Here is a 17,509-nt window from a genome sequence, read left to right on the forward strand (position 1 = left end):
AAAAACAAAGAAAAAGGAAAAGAAAAATCAGTATGCCACCACCGTTGTTTCCCCTGCTTCTCTCTCTTCGCTTTTTTTCTTTTGTCCTTACTATGCCACCACCACATCGTTACAGTGTTTCACACTTCCTTGAAACATTTGAATGTGAAAACAATGGTTTCAAAAACTATTAGTTGCTTGGTCAACCTTATGATGGTACTGTCTTTCATCATAATAACAATTAACATCACCAGATCTGAATATGAAAACAATGGTTTCAAAACTGAGAGATAACAACAAATTGATTATGGTTGTAAGAAGGTGAATTTGTAAAGGGATAAGCTTCTGTTCAAGAGGGTGAATTTTAGATCTTATAGTTATTGGTGAATTGGAAACAGAATTGGTATTTAGATCTATTCTAGCGAGAATTGGTAACATAAGGTTGCTGAAGCAACTCATGTTTTTTGCGAGGCATGTGAGAAGGAGAACGAACAGTGAAAAAGGTTGCGGCGTTACCGGAGGTGGTGGTTAGTTAGATAGTGTGAAGGAGGGACTCTAGACTGTGTGTTTGGACAGAATTGTCCCTTGTTTTTTGTTAATGGACAAAATTGCCCTGCCACATGGGGGGTGTACAATGATGGTATACCATATAGGATGGTTTACCTATCACCACTCAACAATAATAGGTACAAAATTAAAATCAATACAAAACATTTGTCATGACATAACTACCACAAAACCAAAATTGATTAATTAAATCTTTTGCACCTAACTATTGGGAGAGTTACTTTTCTATCTAGTCTTTTTATTTCCCTCAATTTAAAGCTTTCTCCAACACCAATAGTTGATGGGTCCTCTTGTTTTACATCAATATTACAGTTAAGTTATGCATCCCTCAGTAAACATAATCTAACCGAAAAGGAAAACCTGCAAAGGTGAAGAAAATATAGGGAGAAAAAAAAATCAGAGAAATAATTAGATGGGAGAGAGAGATCAATACATCCAATCCAAAATCAATGAATATTACGATGAATGCCGATCTAGATCATCAACGATCATGACAATCACCTTCCAATGATTTTTTTTGAAATCCCTCTAATTGCTTTTATGTATTGAACATTCACCTTCTGTCACTGTCTTCACTCCCTCTGATTCATAATGGGAGGAAAAACTATAGGAACACGTTCAACAAACACTAATCTTTTGTTATCCCTCATTAAATCAGTCATTGATCACAATGTATAACCATGCATTTAATGATAGCAAGGACGGGAAATCTTTGTTGATTGGGGTTAAGCAATCGCTTAACCTAATAAGCTTTATTAATAAGAGATAAGAGAAGAGAAGAGATAAGATATGGTAACACATACTAGTAGACATATTGTAACTTAATTAATCCCTCAGAGAAATATCTAGAAAACTAATAGTACAATGCATGAATCAAACCATGGGATCCATGGCCAGAACAGTGCTAAGATTCATAGGGTACATATACTCATTGGAGCCATTCAAGATTTGTTGGACTATGATTCTGCAAGCTTTTTCAGATGGATGGATTGAATCCCAAAATGCATAGAGGTCTCGATTTTGGCACAAGTTTGCAAGAGGTGTGCATAATTTAATCCCATTGTATGGGCCATACTCACAACAAGCTTTCTTTGATGTAACAAATCCTGTTCACCAATAATTCGTTGTAAGTTAGAAAATAATTATGAAACCCTTTAATTCCACACAAAAATTCCGTTGATTTAAATTTTTGAAAAAGAAAAATTTAGAGTAATAGAATGATATTTCAATCCAAAGTAGAGAAAACCTTAAATGACTATTTTTTTTAATTAGTTACAATTATATAAAAGAAATAAATCAGAAAGTGATGAAATAGTTTTTCTAAATAATTTTCATTTATGCTTTTTTTAAGCTTAAGTAGTACCTCAGTAAATTGAAATTTAATTTCTTACTGCAAAATTAATAGAAAGATTGATACATAGAGGTTTAGTGCACATACCAAAAGCTTGAGGGTTGTTAACAAAATCCATGAACAGTTTATGTGCAGTAATAGCAATGAAGACATCAGCACCAATCTCTGTGTTGAGTTCTTTGATCATTTCGACAAATTGTCGATCATATAAAGAGGCAGCACTCACGAGTTCAACATCACAATCACCGTTATTACTCCATAAAGGTAACTCTATAGGAATACAACATCCCATTGGTCCCATGCCCATTACAAGAACATTACGACCTCCCAAATCATAAAATTTCTGCACCCGTACGTTAATTAAACATCCTCATAAGAATCAAATATTAATTTAATCGGTCATGCTAACTAATGTCCTTGAGACATTAATTAAGGAAAGAAAAAAATATTAGTTTTTTGGATTCGGATTCTCGGCAGCTCATATTCTCATCCATTGGATTAATCTAGGTGCACATATGTTAGCAAAATTCTTGTATTTTTCAAACAACAAAAATCTATTATATTATTTATAAATTATTAAAAAAAAATTAGCACAAAAAAAATGACATCAATGTTGTTTTTTAAAGAGAAACATAAAATTGGAAAATGCTAACAAGTGTCTTTGGGGTATTGTGTAATTATGACATTTACATATGTTTGACTTATATTTTCAAGATATAATTTCTTATTATGGATTTCTTAAACAATTTTCTTAGGGCACTTGTTAACCTAACCATTTTTTTAAATAATAAAATATATTATGGATGTAACCCCGACATACACTTCTTATTTCGATGATGTGTTCCAAGTACAACACATGTTAGTATTTGAAAGCAACATAACTCAGACATATGTGATTATATTATTTTATTACTTTCTCAAGATATTAACGATATTGATGTACTTCTTCCAATTCTATATTTAAGCACACATTTGACTTTATTTTTGTCCCTAAACGCAAACCCATTTTCAAATTACTAGATGCATTTATTATTATTATTTTCTAAACATACCTTTAATTAATACTGTTAACTTGTCTTAAAATATGAAAAGTCAAATTTAATACACATACAAACAAAAGACAATTTGATAATATTAACACACAAAATAGATACATTACTTACACTAACAACTTTTAGTAAGAAATATGAAAAAAGCAAAAGGGACTTACATTACATATAGAGATAGAGGGAGTATTAGTTTGTATATGATGTATTCCCTCCGTCCCATATTAGAAGCAAAAAAAAAAAAAAAAAAATAACACTTATTAAGAAAACTAAAACATAGTAGTTTGCAACATAGTTTCTTGTGTTATCGTTGAAATAAATTTTATAGAAAGATGTAAAAACAATTTTAATTGGTTATTGGTTATTGATCAAATGATAGAGATAGCAAATTGAATGCACTTTGAATTTAATTTTTCTTTGGAAAATATAATTTTTTGAAACAACATAATTAAATATGATAAAAGTTGATCTTTTTTGCTTATAATTTTGGACAAAGAAAATGAATTCTTGTTTTTTTTTTTTTTGCTTATAACTTGGGACGACATAAGTATGAGTACTATACCAATATAATACATGAATGTCAAAACATGATTTAAATAATAAAAAGAGGAACACATAGAGCAAAAATTTGTGTTACGATTAATCTGAACGCACCTAACAATGAAGTTGTTTTATAAAGCCCTAAAAATGAGATTTGAGATAAATAAACCCTTAAAAATGTTTTTTTTTTTTTTTTTTAAGGAATAAACCCTTAAAAATGTTGAGAACGAGATTGAGAACAACTGAAAACTAATACATTCAGAGACCTAGTGGAACAACATGAGTAAATTGGCTTGGGTATAATTGAGGAATCATTTTCAGTTTTTTTTTTTCAATTGTTTCTAAATCCAATCTAATAGTAAGTCAATTCAATGGTTGATATTAGGCTGCAAATACCATGGCAAACTTGCTAGCTGTTGAGGATCCACACGCAGTTTTTTCATCGAAAACAAGATTTTATACTTTTTCCCTCTATAATAATACACCCTCCGATCACTAATATAAATAAAAATCTAATTTTTAGATACATTCAAAGGTTAAATATGTTTTTAGTCCCTATAAATATACCAACTTTTCGTTAATCCCTCTAAAATTTTCCTTCAACTTTTAGTCCCTTAAAATTTTTTCATCTTCACTTTTGGTCCCTCTTTTAAAGTAAACTCATATATAGAATTAATATTTTTTAATGAAATTTTCCAGAAAAATTCATAATATTATAAGAATCTCTCCCATAAAAATTTAGAATTTTTTAACAAAACATGAATTTAATATAAATTTTTATATTTTTGAAGGTCAAAAATTCATATTTAATTTGTGTTTTGCTAAAAAAATTCTAGTTTTTTTTGGGAATTTTTTTTACAATATTTTTAACATTTCTGCACAATTTCATTTAAAAATACAAAAATTAACTTAAAAATAGGATCAAAAGTAGTGATTGAAAATTTTATAAGGACTAAAAGTTGAAGGAAAATTTTAGAGGGACTAAAACGAAAAGTTGGTATATTTATAGGGACTAAAAACATATTTAACCCTATATTCAATTAATGATGCATGTGGTCTTTATAATATGTCACATACATCATTAATTGAATGTATCTAAAAAATGGATTTTTGCTTATAGTAGTGACCGGAGGGTGTAGTCGTTTAAGCGTTTATGCACGATTATTAAGAAAATGATTAATTGTGTTGATTTTGATGGTAAAATTAGTACTCCCTCCGTCTCACAATTATTGTCTCTTTAGCATTTTTTTCTCAAAATAATTGTCACTTTACAATACCAATGAAACATTTATTAGTCTTTTTCACTATTATACCCTTATTTATTGAATTTCATCTAACTTAACTACTCCACTAACTACAATTAATAAGGGTGTTTTAGTAAATGCTTGTGGCTTTGGCGACCAGACACAATAGTTGGTTTCACAGTTCGTGGAGCGTATCAAATGCTTGTGAGGCAGGAGATACAGGCTGATGATGTCGCTTCGATTGCACCATGACACAAGAATGTCCCTTTAAAAGTCTCTATTTGTGCTTGGCGCCTCATCCGCAATAGATGGCCGACAAAGGACAACTTGGTGCGTCGAGGTGTTATTTCTCATGAAAATCAACTATGCATTTCACGTTGTGGTCAACAAGAAACTATAGATCACTTAATAATTCATTGTAATTTTTTTGGCAATCTTTGGCATCTTGTAAAGTCCTGGATTGGTGTTTATTCAGTGGATCCTCATCAAGTTACGGATCATTTCCATCAATTTATTTACTCTTCAGGTGGTTATGCTCCTCGTCGATCTTTTCTACATTTGATTTGGCTATGTTGCATTTGGGTTATTTGGAATGAAAGGAATCAAAGACTTTTTGCGAACAAAGCCAATACGATGGTACATCTTTTGGAAAAGGTTAAGTTATATTCTCTTCGTTGGTTGAAAGCTAAAAATGTGTGCTTTCCTTTTGGTTATCATTTATGGTGGCAGCATCCCCTTGTTTGTTTAGGGATAGGCTGAGGTTACTTTTTCACTTCTTTTGTAGTTCCGGACAGGTTGTTATTTTGTTGTAACTTTGTTTTGCTTCTTAATGCACTCCTTGTGCTAGAGAGCAAGACTTTTTGTTAACAATATATATCTCATTTTGATTTGTTAAAAAAAAAAAAAAAAGTAGTAGTACATTCACTGTTATCATAAATGCAAAGTAGAAGAATTGAATTGAAAGTGATGCAATTAATATAAATTAAAATGTATAATTTGAAACCAGATGACTGTATTGTATTGAAATATGAAATGAGTTGTTCATTTTGGGACAATTTCTTTTACAAATAAATCATTTTTTGTGAGAGAGATGGAGTAATTAATATGTATTAGATATTTAAGTTTTGGCTTAAATGCTCTTTTGGTCCCTTAAATATTTAATTGGTATCGCTTTGGTCCCTTAATTAAAAAAAATTTGTTTGAGTACTTTAAGTTTTTTTTTAGTCTCGTTTTGGTCCCTTCTGTTAGGTTTATAAAAAACGTTAAGTGTGGACACGTGTCACTTTGTCATTGGCTCTGAGATTTTTTTTTTTTTTTACAAATTTCTTTTTAGTTTTTTATAAAAAAATAATATTTTTAATATATAAAAAACGTTAATAATATTTTTATTTTTTTGACAAAACAAAATATATTTTTTAAATATATATATGTTTTTAAAGTGACACGTGTCACTTTGTCATTGACTTTGGGATTTTTAAATATGTATATATATTTTTAAATTTTTTTTTTTTTTTTTTGTAAAAAAAAATCTCAGAGCCAATAACGGAAACCTAACAGAAAGGACCAAAACGAGACTAAAAAAAACTTAAATACTCAAACAATCTTTTTATTAATTAAGGGATCAAAGCGATATCAATTAAATACTTAAGGAACCAAAATACTCCCTCCGTCCCAAATTGTATGACGTTTCGGCCATTTCACACGTATTAAGAAATATAATTAATATTGTGTAGGGAAGAGAAATTATGAGTTGTTTTACAAAATTATCCTTAATAAATGGTATGGAAAAAAGATAAATGAAATAATTGAAAGAAGAGAGAGTAATTAATAGTTAAGGATATAATAGGAAAAGTAACATTAATATTTCATTGGTATTGTAAAGCGACATATAATTTGGGACAATTTTTTTTTCCAAAACGACATACGATTTGGGACGGAGGGAGTAGCATTTAAGCCTTAAATTTTTTAAGAGAAATGATATTTGAACAATCATTTTTTACAACTTTTGTGACAACTTTCTATCTCATACTCACATTGTCTTTTTACTTTCTCTCTCTATTGCTTTGATTTTTGTGTCACTACCTCATTTCCTTTATAAAATTTTGGTTGTCACAAAAGTTGTCACATATATGGATGTTCAAATAACACACCTCATTTTTTAATTAGTTAGTTAAGATTTCAATTTGTAATTAATGTACACATAAAAAAAAGTTAAGAGAAGTCAATCATGACTTCTCAAAAAAAGAAGTCAGTCTTGACTTATAAAATGAAAAAGTTATTCCTTAAAAATCAAATGTTTAAACTTTCAATTTTCAATGCATTAGATACATATTTTTTATTAAAAATTATTATTTATTATTTTTAAAGAGTGTTATGGATACACTTGTTAACAAGACCATGCTCAAACTTTATATATTCTCTCTAGGCTAATCTTTAGCCAACATTGGAGTTGTACTTTTCTGATGTGAATGATACATTCTCCAATGTGAATTATAAATTCTTGACAATTGAACTATACATGGCACATGCTTCAAAATAATATTTATTGGGAGGTAACAATACTCCCTCTGTCTTAACTTATAAGTTGCTTTGAAATTTTTTTTTTTTATAAATTATAAGTCACTTTACAACATCAGTGAAACATTAATATTATTTTTTATATTAAATCCTTGATTGTTTATCATTCTCTTTTCTTTCAATTCTTTAATTTATATTTTCAATACCATTTATTAAGGATAATTTTATAAAACAATTAAAAATATTTTTTACATACAAAATTAATTACATGTGAAATGACAAACGTCTTATAATTTAGGAGAGAAGGAGTATTACCTTTAGAATATTTTTGAATTCAGATATGACATATGTCACGTAGTCTGGAAGAGAAAATTGGCGAGATCTTGCTGAAAATGGGGCCCAATAATAATTGTTAACAAAATCGTTGCCTCCAATAATGATGAGTACAAGTGCTTTGTTGACTAGTTTCTTAGCTTCCTCTGCACCAATATGTGCTCTCAACCTTCGCTGGTATTGTTCGAATAACTTCAATTGCTTGTGAATGTGTAAGATTTGCAGCTGCCAAAAAATTATTTAATTTACAACTAATTGTCAGCTTTAGTTGTGAATAAAGAAACAAGCGAGCCTTCCATACTCAAACTATGGGCAGAAGTTTTAGACACACTTACATGAAAGCAAAATATTAAAGAAAAATATTAATCAGTGTCTCTAGAAAACTAGCTAAGGAATTAAATATGATAAAACTTTTTTAAAAGATGTATAGTCAAACTCTTAAGAGTTTAAAAAAATGTTTTTTCAATGTAAAATATTTCTTTTTGTTCCTTAACTAGTGTTGTGAAAGCACTAGTTAGCATGATTTAATATTGAAATACTTTTTCAATCGTTCTTTCTAAAATAATTAAAAGATTAAAAGTAAAGTTAACATTTTGTGAGTATGTGTAAGTAATTTATATTTATTCTCATGATCATGTAAGAATAATCCATAAAGAAACAATCATGCACTCTTTATCTAGTATAAAATTATTTAACACATAAATTTAAAGGACTCAAAATACATTATAAAAAAGCCCCCAAATTTGTAGCCCATTGTGGGGATACTTAGGGACGGATCCACCGTTAAGCATAATATGGATATAGCCAACCAGTAGATTTTCCGCAAAAACATTTAAAATTTAAAAAAGATTTTTCCTAAAACAAATAGGATTCAGATAGAATCGTGGGAGACGAGAGGATCTGGACAGTAGAAGGAGAGAAGATTTGTTCACAATTTGAATGAATTAATATATAGAGGGTGTTTGTTTCAAGTTTAAAGATGACATTCTTGGAAATACATGGCTAGAGAATGATTATACCCATGTTTGTTATAAGGTTTTGAAAATATATTCCTGAGTATAGACGTTCCTGGGAATGAAGTACCTTCCTTTATTCCCATGTGAGAAAGTGGGAATGTGCATTCCCATGAAATCCTACATATTTTTTTTTCTGGTTACAAAAATTTTAGGGTGAGGTGAGGGGATGGTGCCCCAGTCCAAGGCAGGGAAGAACTTCGGGCTCAAAGAGCACTTACAAAGGTAATTACATTTACCACTAGACCTGTCTTTCTCCCAGGTTCTTCCTACATAGATTTTTTTTTAAAAAAAATGTAACTTCCAATTTTTTCAGGAATGCCAACTTATTTGTCAAACACTTTTTAAATAAAAATATATCCAGGAATGGAATTTTCATATTTTTATTTTCGGGTAAGTTATTCCTGGGTATAATTTGTGTGTCACCGAAACAAACGTCCCCATAGTATTTAATTTAATTGGACAATTGTTTTGACACTATTATTTTTAATCACACAAAAAATAGTCATGGATCCGCCTCTTGAGACACCGAGGGAATATTGAAAAGGATGATCAAAGTTTGATTCACGTCACTAGCAATTTCGTCATCCTATAACAAAACTAACCAGTCATATTTATAACAATAACAACTAACTAAACTTACAAATTGAATTCCTGTATCATTAAGAATTCCAACGCCCGCAGAAGCAAAATTGGCACCAACTAAAAGTTTTTCACCAAGTAGCAAGGGACTCAAATAAGGGAGAGTCTGTTCTAAACCAAGTTGCTCACCTGCAATTTAACCATTTCATAAAAGCAAATCTCATCTTTAAGCAATGCATGCACATTAGAGACTATAACCAAAACAATTTGTCATTGTTAAGCAAGTAAATTACATGCACTATTTTCACTAGCTTGTATTTAAGTTAAGAACAAGTTAAACACATACTGATTATGTCAGGAATATTTAGGCCATTAGAGAAACGTCCGGTGGGTTTGTGTGTAGGGTAATCAATTCCATATGGGGGAAAATCAGCACGTAATGTGGTAAATAATAAATGATTGTTGCCATTATCTGCTAGTGAATCACCAAAAACGAAAAAAGCTCTTGTTGGTTGAGCATGAGCAAAATCAAAGGCCATAAACAAATTTGTTATCACTATTAAACAACACCTAAACACTACAGAACTAGCCATGGATAAGTTACGAAAATAAGTGAAGTGGAACTTTTTGTGTTATATGCTGTGGTGAGTGATAGTTTGGAAATGTTATGTGTGTGTATATATATACACAATTTGAAAGACTACTACAAGTCTACATTATTTTATAAATAATAAAAATGAAATGAATAGAGATTAGGTTTGTTATTGAAAGCTTGTTGAAAATAATTTCTTGTAATAATTTTGTATTTCTCTCTTACTCAAAGTAAGTCAATTTAAACCAAATTATATAAATAATTCTTTGTGTGATTGTTTCTCTTCACTCTTCATATTTTGTTTGTTTCCCAACCCAAAATTCTCATCCAAAGACACTCAGCTCTTATCCTTCAAGTTTCCCTAAAAACTTAGAGGCTACTTTAATTGTATTTTTACTAAATTCTCCGATGGGAATCATAAATTCTTGACAATTGAACTATACATGGCACATGCTTCAAAGTAGTATATAATGGAAAGTAATAGTATTACCTTGAGAATTTTTATGAATTCAGATATGACATATGTCACATCCTTCTTTAATGCAAAAACCGTAAAAGGCTTGGAAAGAGTTAAGGGAAAAAAAGAAAGAAAGAAAACATGAAGTAACTAATCTTGATATGAACAAGATGACATTAATATTCAACATGGTTGTATGGTCAAGAAAGATCTGATTGATTTGGAACAATGTCTAGTTAAATGTTACTTTCCGGTATCATATATATTAATCTCGCGAATAATAGTAGGAATGATAAAATGGAAGAATTGAATGGATGTGAATTTGGATCCTAATAAATAAATAAATAAAAATCAATGAAATCATTAAAATTTCACTAACTTTTTTTTAAAAAAAAATCATCCAATCAAATCCATCAAATATTAAATTAATTTGATTCATCCATTATTAAATTATGGGTTAAATATGTTTTTGGTCTCTATAAATATACCAACTTTTCGTTTTAGTCCCTCTAAAATTTTCCTTTAATTTTTAGTCCTCCAAAAATTTTCCATCTTCACTTTTGCTCCCTCTTTTAAATTAAACTCATATGTAGAATTCACATTTTTGAATAAAAGTTTGCAGAAATTTATAATATTATAAGAATCTCTCCTAAAAAAATTTAGAATTTTTCAACAAAACATGAATTTAATATGAATTTTTATATTTTTTATGGTTAAAAATTCATATTAAATTTATGTTTTGTTAAAAAATTCTAATTTTTTTTGGGAAATATTTTTACAATATGCTACACATTTCTGCACAATTTCATTAAAAAAAAATACTAAAATTAACTTAAAAATAGGGACTATAAGTAGCGATTGAAAATTTTATAGGGACTAAAAGTTGAAGGAAAATTTTAGAGGGACTAAAACGAAAAAGTTGATATATTTATAGGGACTAAAAACATATTTAACCCTTAAATTATTAATGGATGAATATCCATCCGATCTATATATTAATGTCCATTACTTTTTTTTGTCGAAATTAATATGTATTATTTATTTTTCCATGAATTCAGTGTAAATACTGATTTTTTGTTTACCCCATTGACTTTTTTTTTGGCATAAGGCCAATTAAACTAATAGATCAGAAATATTTGATGTTAATCATTAAATAATAATTAATGGGGTGGCAGTCGGTGGTCAAAGGGCCGCCGTCGACGTTGGCCACTGCAGAGCTCTGGTGATTCACGACAGAGCTCCGATCAAATTCCGACGAGTCACAATTGAGATATGGTGGTCCGGCGGCGGAGCTTCGGTGACCGTGGTGGTTCTCCAGTGTTTTGCAGGTGGTGGTGGAATTTTAATTTTTTTATTTTTATTAAAATAACAAATTATTAATCATATTAAAATTAATTTAAAAATCTATAGTTTTAAACAAATCAAGAAAAAAGTTTATATTTTCAGATTTTTTTATTCCTTTTTCTTATTTCTAAATTAATTTAATAATTTTTTAGTATTTTAAATCGGTCCTAGTCGCTCTGATACCAACTGATAAGTGATCGATTAGGAACATCTTGAAAACAGGCAAGAAACTTGACCCTAAATACGACCTATCGGTAGAATCAAAATTATCAAACAAAGTGCGACCATAACCACGACTTACCGTTAGAACCAACACTATAAAAGTTCTTGGACCAAGAACAAAGAAAAAGTTCTCACAATATTGAAAGCTCAAATTGATTAATCTTCAAAGTGTCATTTGAGAAGTACACGAGCATTTATAGTCTAGGCTTGAAATACTAGAAATAAATTTCCATTACCATGCATTTACCACATACATTGATAAATGCATGGTTATTACCTAGAAAAAAAAGACACTAACATATTAAAATTCCCACTAGCCACTATAATTAGGGGTGTTCGTGGTACAGTTTGGTTCAATTTTAGGGTTAAAAGTTATTCGAACCGTAAGATTAAAAAGCATGCGGTATAGTTTGGTTTGTTTGACTTTTAAAATAAAATCCGAACCAAACAAAACCAAACTAATCCGGTTTGGTTTGGATCAGTTGATGCGGTTTTTATGAGACAATAAATTTTTCCCAACATTAAAATCAAGTTATAAATATATTTTCAACAATGTTTTAGATTTTATCCAACATTACAATTTCATTTTCAAATAAAAAATTCCCAACTACAAAGACAAAATTTAAAACGTGAACAAAAAGTAATCATATTTTATAAGAAATACAAAAGTCTAATATTTTAACATTCACTAAAAGTTCAAGTAGCATATGAATACACTTTTGAATTAAAGAGCAAATAAGAAACTTTTTAATAGGAAAAAATATGTCATTTTATAAAAGTTTCCATTGAGTTTCTATAAGTATTGGTCAAGATGGCATATGTTTAATTAATGTTTTTCTTATGTTGGCAGTTTGGTTTGGTTAGGTTGGTAAAATAAAAACCGCAAACCAAACAAAACCATGCGGTTGAGTAAAAAAATGATCTGAATACATTCGAACCAAATGTGGTTTTTTGCGATTTCGGTTTGGATTGGTTTGCGGTTTTTCTATTGCACTGGTTCAGTTTTGAATACCCCTAACCATTACTTTGAAGCATTTAGAGAGCCTAAGAGAATATAAAAGATCATCTAAAAATCCATCCAAAAATAAAATCGAAAATTACATATTAAAATGAAGAAAATTAAACTTTTAATGATTATTTTATTTAGCACTAATCAGCCCACTAAAGTTTCTTGTCATGTGAATTTGGGCTACACACCATATGTCTTCACACACTAAAGAATACAACATTTTATTATTGGCAATAGAGCAATTGCAATTTATGAGATACAAGCCATGCGTTTTGTACCACAAATAACACTAGCTAGGGGACTAAGGAGTCAAAATACATAGAATAAGATACATGGTAATATCCCTGAGAGAAATGTCTAAAAAACTAATAGTGCAATGCATGAATCAAACTATGGGATCCATGGCGAGAACAGTGCTTAGATTCATAGGGTACATATACTCATTGGAGCCAGTCAAGATCTGTTGCACTATGATTCTGCTAGCTTTTTCAGATGGATGGAATGGATCCCAAAATGCATAAAGGTCTCGATTTTGGCACAAGTTTGAAAGGGGTGTGCATAGTCCAATCCCATTGTAAGGGCCTTGTCCACAACAAGCTATCTTTGATGTAACAAATCCTGTTGATTTAAATTTTCAAAATTACTATATTAGATATAGGGTTTCTAAATTATGTTTTTTTACTACAAAATTAACAGAAAAATTGAAAAAATTGAAGTTTAGTGCACATACCAAAAGCTTGAGGGTTGGTAATAAAATCCATGTGCATTTGACGTGCATTAGCAGCAATGAAGACATCAGAACCAATCTCTGTGTTGAGTTCTTTGATCATTTCGACAAGTTGTGGATTATATAAGGAGGCAGCTCTCACGAGTTCCACATCACAATCACCATTTCTACTTCTCAAAGCTAACTCTGCAGGTACACACCCCATTGGTCCCGTGCCCGTTACAAGAACCTTACGACCTCCCAAATCATAAAGTTTCTGCACCCATTAATTAAACATCATCGGAAGAATCAAATAGTAATTTAATTTATTATGATGTTATGCGACTTCGAATTTGCAATTCTTAACTTTACTACACGAATGTGTTTGAGTTTCATCGCTAAGAAGAGTGTTATCTAAGCTTTATACTCCATGTTTTATTTGACTAATGTTTTGCCAACATGGGAGTTGTATTTTTCCAATGTGAATCTCAAATTCTTGACCATTACGAGTAATGAACATATAATAATTACCTTTAGAACTTTTTTGTACTCAGATATGAGATAGGTCACGTAATCTGGAAGAGAAAATTGGCGAGATCTTGCTGAAAATGGGACCAAATAATAATTGTTGACAAAATCGTTGCCTCCAAGAACGATGAGTACAATTGCTTTGTGGACTAGTTTCTTAGCTTCCTCTGCACCAATATGTGCACTCAACCTTTGCTGGTAATGATCGAACAACTTCAATTGCTTATCAATGTGTATGATGTCTAGCTGCCAAACAATTATTTAATTTACAACCTATTGTCAGCTTCAGTTGTGTGAATAAAGAAACAACCATGCATTCTTTATGGACTACAAATTTACTTAACATATATTCCTTCCGTCCCTTTTTACAGGAGTAGTTTATAAAAATAACGGCTATTAAGAAAAGTTGATGGAGTAATAAAGTTGTCTCAAATGTCTGTGACCATTACTAGATTACCCTTAATTAAATATAGATTTAATGTTAACTTTTCATGTACCAAGTCCTTCAAAAAAACTTTTCATATACCAAGACAAATTTATATTAATAAAGGGCATGTTAGGAAAAAGAGTAATCAATGCATCTAAAAATTTGTATATAATCTTATATCTAAGGACAAAACTTTTTCGTCAACTACTCTTATAAAAAGGGACGGAGGGGGTAGTTTAAAGGACTCAAAATACATTATAAAAATGTCCCCGAATTTGTAGGCGTATGAACATCGAGGGAGCATTAAAAAGGGTGTTTGGAGTCTTATTGATATCGCACAAACTAACCACTAACATTTAATAACATCAACAACTAATTAACTTACAAACTCCTTCAATAAATAAAAAAAAAACTAATTAACTTACAAATTGAAATCCAGTATCATTGAGAATTCCAATACCCGCGGATGCAAAATTGGCACCAACTAAAAGTTTTTCGCCAATTAGCAAGGGACTCAAATAAGGAAGAGTTGGTTCTAAACCAAGTCTCTCACCTGCAATTTAACAATTTCACAATATCAAAACCCTACTTTATGCAATGCATGCAAATGAGAACTAGAACCAAACGATTCAACATTGTTAAGCAAGTAAATTACATATACTATTTTCACTAGCTAGTAATTAAGCTAATAACAAATTAAACTCATACTGATTATATCAGGAATGTTTAGGCCATTAGAGAAACGTCCAGTAGGTTTGTGCGTAGGGAAATCAATGCCATATGGGGGAGTATCAGCACGAGCAGTGGTTAATAGGAAATGATTGTTGCCATTATCTGCTATTGAATCACCAAAAACGAAAAAAGCTCTTGTTGGTTGAGCATGAGCAAAATCAAAGGCCACAAACAAATTTGTTATCAACATTAAACAACTAAAACTAAACACTAAAGAACTTGTCATAGCTAAGTATGAATAAGTGAAGTGAAACTTGTGTGCTATATGTTATGGTGAGTAAGTGATAGTTTGGAAAATGTAATGTCTATATATATACATATATATAAATTGAAAGACCACTCACTACAAGTCTACAACATTTTACCGCATTCATAAATGTCATATTGATTCTTCTACCATCTTCCAAGTTTAAATCAATCGCCAAATCAAGTAACAAAGTAATTGCTCAAGTTCCTTGTTTCAGCAAATGTGTCACATTTTCCTTAGATTCCAAGATGATATAATCCTTCGTATTAAAGGAGCAGAACATTGGGGGTCTGTGCGCCAACCTCCATTGTAATATATATATATATATATATATGTGATAATCTTGAAATGAGGTAAAACAATTAATTTAAAGCTGAGTGGAACTTGAGTATACAACAACAGCAAGATACAACTGGTAAGTTGGTACAAGGTAAAAATTGTAATACTAATTACTAGCACTAGGCCTATATGTATAATACGGCAAATTTGTCAAAGAAAATATATAACATGGTAAAAACAAGGGTTTGGATCCTCTCATGCTGTCTATCCTACCTTAACCTAATCATTTACTAACTCTCTCTCTCTCTATCTCTCTCTCTCATGTTTCAATCAACAGTTGGATTGAAAAAGGAGAGATGGCCGAACTAAAAAGGCTAGAGAGGATCCACATCCGTAAAAACAATGATATGAGTTTTTTATTTTTTGGTCAAATAGTCGAGTGGCTAGAAATTCACGCTTATAAGATGAATAGGTGGAGAATCCGATGTTCAAATCTCGGTCCTTATATACTACAATGTCCCAACTAAACTATGTTCACAGGGACGAATAAAATACTAATGGAAATACACACGTTTTTTAACCCCAAAAATACTCACGTTTTTTAACCCGAAAATTTATGGATATAAAAGTTGGAGGTAAAACAAGCTAGAGGAGGCCCCTGATTGTTTGGGAGAATCAACTGTTTCGAGATCAACAGAACTAGTTAAAAAAAAGTTTTAAATTTGTTAATTATTGAAGAAAAATATATATCTAATTAATGATCAAGTGCCCACTCTTTTGAACTAGTAAATACTACTCCTCCGTCCCAAATTGTATGACGTTTTGGCCATTTCACACGTATTAAGAAATGTAATTAATATTGTGTGGGGAAGAGAAATTATGAGTTGTTTTACAAAATTATCCCTAATAAATGGTATGGAAAAGATAAATGAAATAATTGAAAGAAGAGAGAGTAATTAATAATTAAGGATATAATAGGAAAAGTAACATTAATATTTCATTGGTATTGTAAAGCGACATATAATTTGGGACAATTTTTTTTCTTCAAAGCGACATACAATTTGGGACGGAGGGAGTAGCTATCTACCCGACTACTACGCAATATGCATGATGGAGGGACCAATAGGGAAATGCATGGATGTGCATGTGATCAACATAAAGAAGGTGAAGGGTTGGTCAGAGGAGCCCCCCTCCATTTTTACTGAATTAATCTTTCACCTTCTGCTCTTTCTTTCTTTTAGTTAAAGTATGTTGTCACTTAAAAAGCAGAATCTTTCCAAAAAAGACCATGCAAAACCACCATCAACTAAAATGTTGATAGAATCTTAGCAAAATCAATTATCTGAAAAACCTTTCTTATTCTATTTTTTATTTTTTTCACCTAAATGTTCATATCTAACAGTTGGATGTTGGGGGATCATCAAATGGGCCACTGAACCCTGCTTGTAAGTACTCTAACATTTAAAAGTCTATGATTAATAGTTAATACAAAGCCTTATCATTAATATATATTATTGAAATTCGTAGCTCATGATTGAACTATTTATATCCATCTGTCTTGGCCGTAAGAAATCAGAGAAGTCCAGTGAAGATATATGCAGCATTTTGTGTCTACATTAATTATTACAATGCATAATCATTTTGTGGTCACTGTTTCATATAAACTGACAATTTAATACAATAATTAAACGTTGGGTTGATTCAAAATTTAGAGTATCCACCCCTTTGCAGGTTAATCTGTATCGTAATAAGTGTGACATTTCAAAAGAAAAGAGTGGTCACACCATCGTGTAA

At 30.4% G+C, this 17,509-nt stretch overlaps 2 protein-coding genes across 2 annotated transcripts; both read right to left on the reverse strand.

The window, feature by feature from the left end:
* Nucleotides 1–1,329: 1,329 nt before the first annotated feature.
* Nucleotides 1,330–9,806, reverse strand: LOC11425080 (GDSL esterase/lipase At5g33370). The gene is made up of 5 exons (XM_003590864.4): nt 9,519–9,806; nt 9,234–9,361; nt 7,560–7,802; nt 1,985–2,240; nt 1,330–1,652 (listed from the first exon to the last, which is right to left on the reverse strand). The coding sequence occupies exons 1-5, from the start codon at nt 9,763–9,765 to the stop codon at nt 1,420–1,422; spliced, it is 1,107 nt and encodes a 368-aa protein (XP_003590912.3). The 5' UTR covers nt 9,766–9,806; the 3' UTR covers nt 1,330–1,419.
* A 3,186-nt stretch (nt 9,807–12,992) lies between these two features.
* Nucleotides 12,993–15,490, reverse strand: LOC11411580 (GDSL esterase/lipase At5g33370). The gene is made up of 5 exons (XM_039829016.1): nt 15,166–15,490; nt 14,883–15,010; nt 14,034–14,276; nt 13,527–13,779; nt 12,993–13,414 (listed from the first exon to the last, which is right to left on the reverse strand). The coding sequence occupies exons 1-5, from the start codon at nt 15,413–15,415 to the stop codon at nt 13,182–13,184; spliced, it is 1,107 nt and encodes a 368-aa protein (XP_039684950.1). The 5' UTR covers nt 15,416–15,490; the 3' UTR covers nt 12,993–13,181.
* Between the last annotated feature and the right edge of the window lie 2,019 nt (nt 15,491–17,509).

This window comes from Medicago truncatula, chromosome 1, assembly GCF_003473485.1.
Source record: "Medicago truncatula cultivar Jemalong A17 chromosome 1, MtrunA17r5.0-ANR, whole genome shotgun sequence".
NCBI classification, from domain to species: domain Eukaryota; kingdom Viridiplantae; phylum Streptophyta; class Magnoliopsida; order Fabales; family Fabaceae; genus Medicago; species Medicago truncatula.

What these genes read in the sequence shown, in the direction of transcription:
- LOC11425080 (XM_003590864.4), bottom strand. Translation starts at nt 9,765, where the DNA reads ATGGCTAGTTCTGTAGTGTTTAGGTGTTGTTTAATAGTGATAACAAAT. An exon ending in AAATATTCCTGACATAATCA is followed by an intron (nt 9,362 to 9,518) that starts GTATGTGTTTAA and finishes GTTAAATTGCAG; the next exon opens with GTGAGCAACTTGGTTTAGAA. An exon ending in ATGATACAGGAATTCAATTT is followed by an intron (nt 7,803 to 9,233) that starts GTAAGTTTAGTT and finishes ATTTTTTGGCAG; the next exon opens with CTGCAAATCTTACACATTCA.
- LOC11411580 (XM_039829016.1), bottom strand. Translation starts at nt 15,415, where the DNA reads ATGACAAGTTCTTTAGTGTTTAGTTTTAGTTGTTTAATGTTGATAACA. An exon ending in AAACATTCCTGATATAATCA is followed by an intron (nt 15,011 to 15,165) that starts GTATGAGTTTAA and finishes GTTAAATTGCAG; the next exon opens with GTGAGAGACTTGGTTTAGAA. An exon ending in TACCAACCCTCAAGCTTTTG is followed by an intron (nt 13,415 to 13,526) that starts GTATGTGCACTA and finishes TTAAATCAACAG; the next exon opens with GATTTGTTACATCAAAGATA.